Source organism: Pseudochaenichthys georgianus, chromosome 11 (assembly GCF_902827115.2).
Source record: "Pseudochaenichthys georgianus chromosome 11, fPseGeo1.2, whole genome shotgun sequence".
In the NCBI taxonomy this organism is placed as follows: domain Eukaryota; kingdom Metazoa; phylum Chordata; class Actinopteri; order Perciformes; family Channichthyidae; genus Pseudochaenichthys; species Pseudochaenichthys georgianus.
The window spans coordinates 22381145-22393070 of record NC_047513.1 but is presented as its reverse complement, the minus strand read 5'-3'; the positions used below and the strand labels follow the sequence as shown (position 1 = coordinate 22393070).

Here is an 11926-nt window from a genome sequence, read left to right as displayed (position 1 = left end):
CTTCTTTATGCAATACACCATACTGATAAGGTGCCCCCTGAAACCAATGAATTCATATTCAATACTGTGTGCGTTATAAACAAACAGACCTTGTATGACCATTAACTATGCTCAAAAGTTCTGCTGTATGCCAAAAACAAATTAGTATCTGTGCTGTATCTTCACCAAGTGTGCTGTCATGGATGACTTAAGATGGAGATGCTGCAGTGATATGCAAAGCACTATTTTATTGCATTTCAGAAAATTGAGATTATGATTAAACAACAGCAGAACATAAATAAAAGACTAACGCTCACATACAAAGACACATTATACACTTGCAAATACACACACTAACAGCTTTAGGTTGAGATGAAACACAGATAATTAGCTCTAATGGAAACCAGACTTGCAAATATAGTCTCTTTTTTCTGTGTGTGTGTGTGTGTGTGTGTGTGTGTGTGTGTGTGTGTTTGTCAGTTCAGCTTCCTCTCCCCCCTGTCTTTTGTGGTGTTGAGGGTTAATGTAAACCAGCTCTTGTTACCCCGTAATGGGAACTTCAGAGAGAGAACGAAATGAGGAAGACAGCAGACTGTATACGTTTAAAAAAGCAAACACACAACGACTAAGGCCTACTATCTTTGTGGATGTGTGTGAAATCCATTTCTACAAAGATGAACGGCTCCTGGTGTTATTAAAACACACACAGGCCTGCACCTTTGACTTTAAGATCAGCTGAAGGACTGCAGGCCCAAAGCAATGATATATAAACGGTGATTAATGATCGGGAGAGAGTGTGTGTGTCAGTCATCAAAGAGTTTATCATAGCACGCTTATATCCAGAGAGCCAGATGCCTTCACGCTGATAACAAGCGGTCATCCCATTACCTCAAAACATCAAAGGGGGGGCAGGAGCTGGGTTGCAGGAGCCCTCTTCTTCCCCCTCTCTCTGTGGAATTTATTTCCCTGTTTGGTAGGCGTGAGAAATCTCCCTCGTTGTGTGTATAACCTATATATGTGTGTGTGTGTGTGTGTGTGTGTGTGTGTGTGTGTGTGTGTGTGTGTGTGTGTGTGTGTGTGTGTGTGTGTGTGTGTGTTTCGAAGCCTCAGAGGTGACATTCCTCCGTGTCAGAGCAACAGCTTCAAGTTTAAGATAACACGGCCACGGTGATCTAAGGGTGGGAATCGATTCCCCCCCGATTGCAGGCGAAGACCTCGGGTCAGAGCTGATGGCTTTACCTTCCGCACGCAACCCGTGAAGCAAAAACACAGTAATTCTTCCAAAATCATCCCTCAACAGCCCTATGGAGAGATATGGAACACACTATGATAAAGAGTGTGTCGGTTTCTTTTATCTATGAAAGCACAACGTGTAATAGCCCATTCCTTTGGGACTTTACAGTATTTCACTGTGTCATCTTTGAGCATTTTTTACGTGACATTTACGAACATTCATGGGATGGAAACCTTTGACTTTACTTTACTAAAATTAACATTTGTACATTTATTCCTCACATTGTGTTACTTACATTTCTGTATTTAAAAACGTTTTTCACGCAATGCCTTCATGTGAACTAAGTATCCAAAAAGCTAGAAAAAAAATCTTGAATTGAAGACAATGGGGGCAAAATGGAACAACAGCAAACTAGATTAACGTTATTATATTACACAAGCTGTGTGAGTAGACAATGTATTGATATAGTTTTGCTGTTGTTAAACATGGCCATCATAAACTTCAATTCATCAAGACTTTTCTCTGCTTTTTGTTTCATAGTTCATGGTAACACAGGGTAACAAGTAACTGATATACAAAGGGTTGTTTTGGGTCCCTGTATTCATTTAGCACCCCTTTAAGTCCTTTTGGAAAGTGTTCAATATCTAAGAGTACAAGCTTTTCAGATTTTGCTCATGGAGACTTTTTTTTCTGCAGTTCGATATGTGTTGCTCCTCAGCCTCTAATGTACATAAACCTCAATTTTCCTAAAAAATAAAAACTCTAATTACTAATGTTTCAGGTTTGGTGTTTCAGTAGAAAATGTATTTTGTAACACAACCTGATCAAATATGCAATTTGTTATGAAACGTTAAAATAGAAGAAATAGAAAGTGAAAATTGAACATTTGTATAATTTAGAACCTCATAACATAGGACCGTTTTGAGTTTAACATCACAAGTGCCTGCTAAAATGTATTTGTTTTTGCATTGTACCACTATTATAAGCATTTCTTTCATTAGAATTGCAGAAATATGTAATCACACAGGCTATTCATTTTTGCTTTATGACCCGTATCCAACCCTTTTATCTGTTAGAGCTCTTGGGGTAGCTACTGCTGCACCTGCAGAGACTCCCATGCTGACCTGTGGCTCAGAGGACATCTGGGAATATGGTGCATGCATCCCACAGCTCCACATTCACACTGTTCAAACAGACCACCAGCTAATTATGGCTTCCCCAGATCCCTGAGCTCAAGAAATCACAACAGAATAAGCCCCGGGTATGAGATGTTTTCTTTTGCCCCCTCCACTGTGGTTCAGTTAACAGGGGATTTAGCAACAACCAATGAAAACAAACTCTCTGCATAGGCTCAAAGTGCTGAGACTATGGGACATGAGTTAGTTTTCAAAAATGTCAGGTATTTAATTATGTGTGTCAAACAACCTCCCTCGGTTTATTATTTTTGTGATTAAGCTTAAGTTAAAGTCTACAATTCATATCCAGACAATAGAAAGGTAAGAATGATACTGTCATTTTTTTTATTCAAGATATTAGCAAATATTTACAACACTCAAAATGCGCAGATTTCTGATCCATTCAGCATTCTGGGATATCCCAAAAATAAATAACTTTTATTTTAGTGGAAGAAAAAGGAATGTCGAGCCTCTGTAGAAAAATAAATACAGAGTACTTCATTTGCTGTGAAACACTGTCACAGGGAATGAATTGTCATTTTTCTCTCATGTTTCAAAACAGAGTGGCTCCTCAGAAATCACTTTCTGTTTTTACAACATTCATGGTCGCAGTGGTCTTTCTTTCTTCATATCCGTCCTGTCTGTCCTAAGTGCTCCCTTTCAAACATTACAGTCCTTGCAGCAGGGAATATGAAAAGCCCACTCTCCTCCGAGGCCCACAGCGGCAGGCCCGTCATCTGTGTTCAGCCTGTTTCAGTCTATCTGAAGGGTTGGCCTGATCCACTGGTTCTGCACTCTGGATATTCTGTAAAAGAAACATTATTTAGATTAATAAAACATCCAACACAGAAAAATGCATGAAATGTAATGCATTTGAAGATACAACTTGCAGCAGTAAACTGGTTGTGGCCTTTGAGGTATGCATGTAAATATTTTCTGGGGTAAAAAAAAGCACATTTCCCATCTTTTCTAAGTAGTAGCCAAGTTCCAAATAGATTGTGCAATCTTGAGGCTGTCTTACAAATAATGTGAACACTATTTATCACAGTCTTCAGGGAAGTGTTTTGGGGGGATTCCATGCAAACATTGGATCAATAGTATCCCTGGAAGGACATTCAAATAATAATACTTTAAGATTGGTCATGCGTAAAATACGAATATTTTGGTACAGTTTGTCTCCCTGCAGGATGAAAAGTTGAAGTCGCTCATCTTACCGTGCTGTACCATCCACAGCAGCCCTGCTAGTGGGACGTCGTAGTAGTGGTAGTAGTAGACAAGGACCACGAGCCCCCCATTCTCCAGACCGAGAACGCGTAGCTCAGACGCTCGTGCGCCACGTAGCTGCAACTGGTGGCTCGCGCGTCCAGCTCGTCGCTCTGCAGAACTTGGCATAGGAAGTCGATGTACCGGGACGCCAGCTTTAGTGTCTGGATCTTGCTGAGTTTGTCTGACGGGAGGGTTGGAACGATCTTACGCAACGACGTGAACGCCTCGTTCAGGGACTGCGTTCGTTGGCGCTCGCGGATGTTGGCCACCACGCGCTGTGTGTGTAGGTCATCGAAGGAGGGCTCGGGGCTGCTGCTGCTGCTGGCCTCGCTGTCGCCGCTCCCCGCGCTGCCGCCTCCTCCTTCGCAGCTCTTTCTGCATTTCTTCTTCCCGGTTTCCATGCTCGGACTCTCCAAGTCTCCCTCCTCTTCAACCTTGTCATCTGCGCGCCTCCGTGTTGCTCGCCGCTTCCTCGCGCCTCTCCTGGGCAGCTCACGGTCGGTCTCCTCCTCGCTGTTTCCCGCACTGTCCATTGGAGAGGAGTCCTCTTCCCGCATCGTCTCTTCCAAAACTTGTATATGGTCTGTGGGAGCGTAATAACCCCTGACCCAAATTTAGGAAACTGGCTACAACATCAACAAACACGACAGGTAATAAGAAGTGTGGCCTGAAAGGGGGAGTGGGCTGGTATTACGGTAAATCTCGTGCGCCAAAGAGAGGGAGAGGTGTCTGCCAGACTGGGAGGACCGGGGTTCTTATAGAGGGGAGAGGGCAGGAGGATTTTGGGGAGTGCTGTGATTGGATGAGGAGGGGTGTAACCCAATACTGCAGGGGAAGGCGAGTTCTAATATCAGAAATGCTGTTTAAGACTCCTTGAGGCTCCCTTACACACGATTGCGAAAGAGGGTGTGGGGCGAAGTGTTGTTGAATCATATGTGTAGATTTGTGCGAGGGAAGCAGAAACTGTTCCTGTTTTAGGGGATTCAATATTTCTCCATTCCCTACGCCTGTTTACTTCTGCCTCTAATACACACTGTTCCTTTTCCTTAAACTGTTGAATTTATGTAGTTTAAAGAGAACAACTATTTTTTTCATAGTTCATAGTTCATAGCCGTATCATAACTGGAGCATCTTGCATGGAACATCTTGCAATAGCTGAATAATACGTAGCCTATATTTTTATAGAAAATCCCCTCTATGCCATTTGGACTGTTTGTCATAAACAAATAGTATAAAGTAGGTATTGTTGCAGCACCATCGACTTTTAACACATCTAAGTATGCCTATAACTAATATTAATTAATATTTATTTTTGAAAACCTTGATGCATTTCCTGTTTTAATACTATGTTTCAAGTTATTTTTAACAGTTGCCATGCCTCTTTATAGTTTGACTGGCATTTATTTCTTATTACAAATACATTTAGTCTGTTCGGCTTTTAAGTCTCCCCGCACAGGTCTAGACACTGAGTTGGGAGCAGTGGTGGCGGTGAGAAAATATCAGACCTACTGAAACACAGGAGGTTGTCACAGTAGGAGGGCTCAGCTCGTAAGCAGAGCGAGGTGTTTATTTTCCCGTCAGCAGGCCCGCGTTGAGGTATGCGCTGAAATGGGTCTGACTCCCGCAGGGATCTGGACACCGAGCCTCAGGTTTAAAAGACGGGCCGACCCAGGGAGCTCTCAGGGCGGATCCGAGCTCACAGCGGGGTCACTGAAGGCGGTGTACGGCTGGAGAGCAATGCAAACACCGGAGGTGATGAGAGAGAGAGAGAGAGAGAGAGAGAGAGAGAGAGAGAGAGAGAGAGAGAGAGACTCGCACGCACGAAGTTTAAACACGCACACATGACCACCCAGCTGTGGGGCCTGCCACGCTACAATATCAAAAACCAGCGTCTCGATGTGGCTGAAACTAAATCTGGTAACTTTTGGAGGTGGTCTATGGTGTGAATCAACCACAGGGAGGCCTCAGCTCTGATGAGGGAGGAGGAGGTTCACAGCAGGCCAGGTCTGGTCCCTTTATATCAGGAAGACCCGCCACAAGCGCCTGTCGGGCCTGGATCTCCCTGCAATGACTCAATTTACACCTCAGTGATAAAGATAACACCCATCGTCACACAGTGAGACTTGACTTTGCGATTCAAATCCGAGTAATCTTTGCTCATTTGCACGTGACAAGGTTGATAATGTTTAAGGCCCAGTAAATCTTGTTTTTGTTGTGATTTTCTTCTGAGCAAATCTTTAAGCTTCCCTTGATCTCAGCCACACCTGTCCCATCTGCACAAGGACAGGTGTCGCTCTCCAAGGTGCTGAAATAAATAACACACCTGAAGCGTTTAATCTTAGCATCTTAAATGTGCTGCCAACTTTTATTGGCACACTTTTTGTATTACTGTGTAAGATGTACACTTTTTAAAATGTTGGAAGCATGCTTCTAATTCTAGACAATAAACGCGAATCACATTATAATAGGCTACTACTGTAGGCATTAGAGCAGGGGTGGGGAACCTTTTTCCTCTCAAGGGCCATTTCAATGTTTTCAACATCCTCCGAGGGCCGTACAAATTATTGACCTCTGCTTAAAAATACTAAAATCACAGCCCCCTCATTTCGCCTTTCTTTCATGCTGTGCAAAGAAAAAGCAACCTCTTAATCCAGATATCTTGCCATGACTCACGCATGCACGCACGGTTGTGGCATGAAACAGAAATATATGGACACAAGATGTGTGCAAATGTATTTAGTTTCCTATTCATGTGGACATGAAGATGTTTGCACTTTGAGAGCAACATTAAGAGATCTATGGATACATCTCTCAACACCCAGATGAAACAGAACTGTAAGAATATTTTCTTTTTCTTTATGGGTATTTTACAAATCACTCTCCTTTCAAACTGTATTCTTGTTTATTAATAACAACTTTTTTTTACTGTCATATAGTATTTTATACCTGTTTACTTTATTCTCTTATTTGTTTTATAACTATAATGATCATAAAGATGTGCCTTTACCTCACTGGTTGTAGAAAAAGCTTCTTATATTCGTTAGCATAGCTAGCTAACCAGATGCTAATAACAACAAAGTTATTGACTGTATGATCAGTATGACAGATCGCCACTGGGCTTACAACTAAAGACACAGCCACGCAAAAACTGCAGCATGTGTACGGCTCCTTATGGGTACTGCAATTTTTGGAAGTGCCGGAGCGGAGCGGCGTTCTGGTGCTCCCCGTCAGAACTACACACCTGTCAGACGAGACATATACCACGTGCTGACACGTTAGGCTTGTGTTCAAGGACCCTGACATTGGCCAGGAAAAACAGGCACTCACTTGTTTAATTATTTTGCGGTCGAGATTTCTTTAATTTTGTTTATAAATTACCTCGAGGCCCACACCAAATGGTCTCGCGGGCCGTATGGGCCGGAGGTTCCCCACCCCTGCATTAGAGTTTAAACACAATTCACTTGTTTTCTTAATGTTGCAGCGCAAAGAACACCGAAGCAATACGAGCATTTAGATTTATTTTTAAGCAGCAAAAAGTTACTCACATATTAGGCTTAGTGAAATATTTGGAATTTGGAACTCTTAGGTTGTGCTGGTTTTATAATTGTTGTCTTAAAAAAAGAAAAAAAAAGATGTCACCGATAAACGTTTTTGACATAAGGGATATTGCTGAGACGTTGTAAATAAGAAAGACTGCCTAGTTTTTAAATACGTATTTGTCGTATCTTGTATAGTTTGAATAAAGCTGAAATGAATGCACATTAAGATCAGGTCACCACCATTTCCGTATTAAACTGAACCCAATCTCCAGGGGGAAAAGTTAATATTGGACACTTCAGGTGTTCTCCAGCAGGTCCGTCATGAAGGAGATGTAGACGATGGCCAGCCGGAGTGTGTCTATACGGGACAGTCTCTTCTCGTAGGCGAATGTGGGAACTTTCCTCCTCAGTTCATCAAACGCCTCATTCAGGCTAAACATCCTCTTCCTCTCCCGCACATTGGCCGCCTGCCGCTGGACCACGTTGATGATCCGCCTCCGTTTGGACTTGCTGTGATGGCCGTGCGTGCTGCAGTATCTCAGTTCATGCTCGTCGTCCTCCATGTCGCTCCAGGGTGAGTCGCTCAGCCGCGTCTGGGTGTCCGGGCTGGATGCGTCATCATCCACCTGCCGTTTGGCCTCCGATGCGAACTTTTGCGGAAACTCCATTATGTTCATGTCAATGACAACATCTATTAACGTGGAGTCTACTAAGTGCCCCTGCATTTCCACATTCAGTCCCAAACGGTAGACTCAAAGGATATGCAACTTTTATAAGTCTGCTATTCAGTCAAGCATACAAACTGACACCAATCAAAGGTTGCAGGACTGGCTGAAGTCACTCACCAGTCACAGAGATCAAAAGGAGAAAGCATCTCAACAAGTAAATCCAAATTTCTCCAAATCCGGTCGACAGGGTGAGATCCTATTTGGCTCAAGTCCAAGGGTTTTAACCTGCTGTTTTAATAAGTCGCCTATGCCTCCTCACAGCGAGACATCTTTCATATCCCCTCTACCTCTAAATTGAGTCCATTACTAAAGTAAGCCAGCCGGTGACTGGGTTGAATCCGAGGAGAGAGGCTTAAAAAGCCAAGAGGAAGCTGTGGTCCCTGCCAATTGATGCTCTGTCCTCCTTAATGAGCTTCTGAAGAACGGAGGCTCTTGACAGAGGGTCATACAGTCTTGTTTGCACTCTCCCCTCTGCTTCAGAGGCTAAATAATGACACTTTTATCACTTAAACAGGCCGAGAGAAGACCACATAGAACATTCCCTAACAGTCACTATACACCACAAGCTTTTCTGTTGCAAATTAAAGCAAATAGCTGTCCGTTCCCATGGCAGGACAGAGTCCACACTGCAGGAACTGCTGAGAGAGACACTGCTGTAACTGTGGGCTCTTTGCCTCTGTGATAGGACACTTTTACAAGTCCTGTATTAGTGAGACCAACACTTTGTAATATTGTTGTTGTTAACAAAGATAGTGACCTGAATAATCTTTCTAGGCTAAAAAGAACAAGGCTTCACTGAGACAACCTCTATGAACCCAGTCACCCATTGTTCATGATTTTCTGAAAGCCAATAATGACAAAAAAGTATACACAATTTTCCCACAACTTTTTACAAGTTATAATTGTTTGGGGTGGAGGTAATACAAGCATCTATCTCAGTTCTTATGATGAGTATTGTTTTGCTTAGCTGACCTACAGGAGGACATTTACAGAAATCGCACAAGACTTGCCAACTGCTATTTCATTCTTGTTTTACCCAATACAGTTTTTCGTGTATTTAATTTAATTTGACTCGAATCAGACAGTTTGACTGAGAACACAAACAGCGATTGGCTTAATAACTGAAAAGGCAGGAAGTAAGGTTGCATTTCATACATAAACACAGGTTCTGTTAGGAACAAAAACAGTCTGCAGACTTTTAGTCTCTTGGGGTTAAATAACTCACTCAAGGGCAAATCAACTATTGTGGTTGTAGACACTGAGCTGTTCTGAAGGTTTATGAATTCAGCCAGTGTAGTGCTGGTGGTTTAAAGCCCACTCATGATGACAAGTTGTTCCTGAGACATGCAATGTTCAAACGTTTAGTAACTGGGTAACTCATCATATTATTGCTGAATTATGATCTCTTTGGGCGTTTCTGGGAAGACAGGGGTTTTGGTTAGTCACCTACGGAGCTTGACAGAGATTTGCATTGTAGCTGAAGATGCCATTCATTAATGCAGTTGGTTGCCAGGTCCCTGCAACCAACATGTGATTTGTTTTTATTTGAGTGGTGGTCTTGTGCTGTTGTTCGGTTTAAGAATTCGTATTGAGTACTGTTTGTTGCTTTTGCTATTGTGATGTAAGGTCACTTTCCAACCATTAACAGCAAGTTTGGTCACTCTCTAATCAGCCATACTTTATATTTAACAGGGTTGCTGCTGATCCATTATAACATATTTGCAGACAAAAAAGTAATTTGTTAATTACTAAAAAAGATTAGGTGGCGGTTTGTAAACAAAGCATTAAGAGAGTCTACAGGCTTACTGAGGGTTACAGCAAACTACTAATTCATTTTTATTTTAGGACTAGTCTTTTCCCTATTGGGGTCTTGCCTTGCTATTTTATTGTTTGGAGCTGTGCTAGCTTACTTTTGGATGCATTGTTTACAATCTGGCGAGCGCTTGCTAAGTTTTCATAGAAGTTCAGAAACGTCCCAAAATTAAAATAAAGCAGAGGGCTCTGCAGATAAATACTCCACCAAACTTCCAGTAGGTCATTAGTCATTAAAGGGATTATTTTTTGATTCCATGAATTGTTCTATAGGGAAAATCCTACTCATTATGCCTTTCAATCAATCAATCAATCAATCAATCAATCAATCAATCAATCAATCAATCAATCAATCAATCAATCAATCAATCAATCAATCAATGTTTATTCTTTCAATTAGTTGCATTCATAATTGTATGTCTTAATGAGTTTTAAATACATTTATGATCTAAACAATGTATCGTAAAAATTGCTTAATCTAGAAGAAAGGTAATATTTATTTGGAAAGACTAGCACATTGATGCATGCACAAAATAGAGACACTATTAAATAAAACAGACTTTTACCTTAATTACAATTTTTGATTTGTCTACGTTTGAAAATTCATGTAAACTTTTGGGATACTGATCACACCTAAACAACAAATTAAATATAGGACTAGTGGTTTTTAAACATTATAATGAGGTGTTACATGTTATATCTTTAGTGTTTCATTTGAAATATTTTCTTAAAAGGCTGCAGTTCATTAATTAATTTGGCAGTATGGATCCTCTTTCAGTAACATGTTGTTAACATGTTGTCTCATTAGTGACAGTGACTTTGTGTTTTATGCGTTCCTGTGTGATTATTATACAAGAGTGTGAGCGCACCAGTGTCTTTATACCTCAGTGTATCTTCTCCATCTCTCTCCGCTCTCTGTTTTCCCGACTGGCAGATAAACATGATGGGACATTCCGCCGGTCGTCGTGGAAACGCTGAGAAAGCACAGCTGGGTGGGAGAATATGAGGTAATCTCACCCTGGGGCTACTGGGTAAATATTGGTCTTAAATAAGGAGTAAAACCCCAAAAGAGGCACACACACACACACACACACACACACACACACACACACACACACACACACACACACACACACACACACACACACACACACACACACACACACACACACACACACACACACACACACACACACACACACACACACACACACACACACACACACACACACGCGCACACACACACACACACACACACACACGCACACACACGCGCGCACACACACACACACACACACACACACACACACACACACACACACACCACACACACACCACACACACACACACACACACACACACACACACACACACACACACACACACACACACACACACACACACACACACACACACACACACACACACACACACACACACACACACACACACACACACACACACACACACACCTACAGGGGTTTATCCCCAGTTGAAAACACACAGGACAGACCTTCACACAGAGACTCATAATAGCCCATTTCCTGCTCTGCTCTGTTATTATTGTTTACACTGAGAGGGAAATTAATGATAGTTTGTGGTAAGTATATGTGAAAGTAAACTGGTTTGACGGAAACAACCTCAGTTTAAAGAGGAAATATCATCAAGATGCCTGGATGTTCAATTCAGTTATAGTTGGGGTAAGCAGCTTTTGTGAAATTAGCATGAGTAAGCTATTCTGAATGTATACACATGGAAAAACCCCCTCGCTTCAGGCTTTGCTCTAAAGCCACTACTCCAAAACATTGAAGCGTTGGGAAGATAAGTGCAGCACATCCTTGTCATCACTGACCATACTTTTCTACATCATGTCTCTGGAACAAGCAAGAAAACAACTCTGTATAGGGACATTTAGTCTGGATAAGACTTTGGTCACGAACAATGAGTTTTATTATGTATGATTGCAGGTAAATGGGCTAGATGTACAATATAACAAAAAATGCTTCTAAAACGAATTCCCTACCCTTGCCTTACATTGATATAAACATAGCATGAAAAGTAAGGACATTTGAGTTTGGGAGATTACTGTACTATAGATTTGCAGTCAAGGTTTGCAGGACGATATGGCCGACGGCTCTCTGCCCAGACAATCCAGACCAAACTGCACGCAACCAATCTCATCTCATAGGGCTG

The 11926-nt window shown here is 41.9% G+C and overlaps 2 protein-coding genes across 2 annotated transcripts; both read right to left on the bottom strand.

Moving 5' to 3' along the window:
• Positions 1 to 2710: 2710 nt before the first annotated feature.
• Positions 2711 to 4380, bottom strand: twist1a (twist family bHLH transcription factor 1a). Its single transcript, XM_034094634.1, has 2 exons — positions 3603 to 4380; positions 2711 to 3193 (listed from the first exon to the last, which is right to left on the bottom strand). The coding sequence occupies exon 1, from the start codon at positions 4209 to 4211 to the stop codon at positions 3630 to 3632; it is 582 nt and encodes a 193-aa protein (XP_033950525.1). The 5' UTR covers positions 4212 to 4380; the 3' UTR covers positions 2711 to 3193; positions 3603 to 3629.
• A 3109-nt stretch (positions 4381 to 7489) lies between these two features.
• LOC139434810 (fer3-like protein) lies at positions 7490 to 7861 on the bottom strand. Its single transcript, XM_071204762.1, has one exon. The coding sequence runs from the start codon at positions 7859 to 7861 to the stop codon at positions 7490 to 7492; it is 372 nt and encodes a 123-aa protein (XP_071060863.1).
• Positions 7862 to 11926: the final 4065 nt, after the last annotated feature.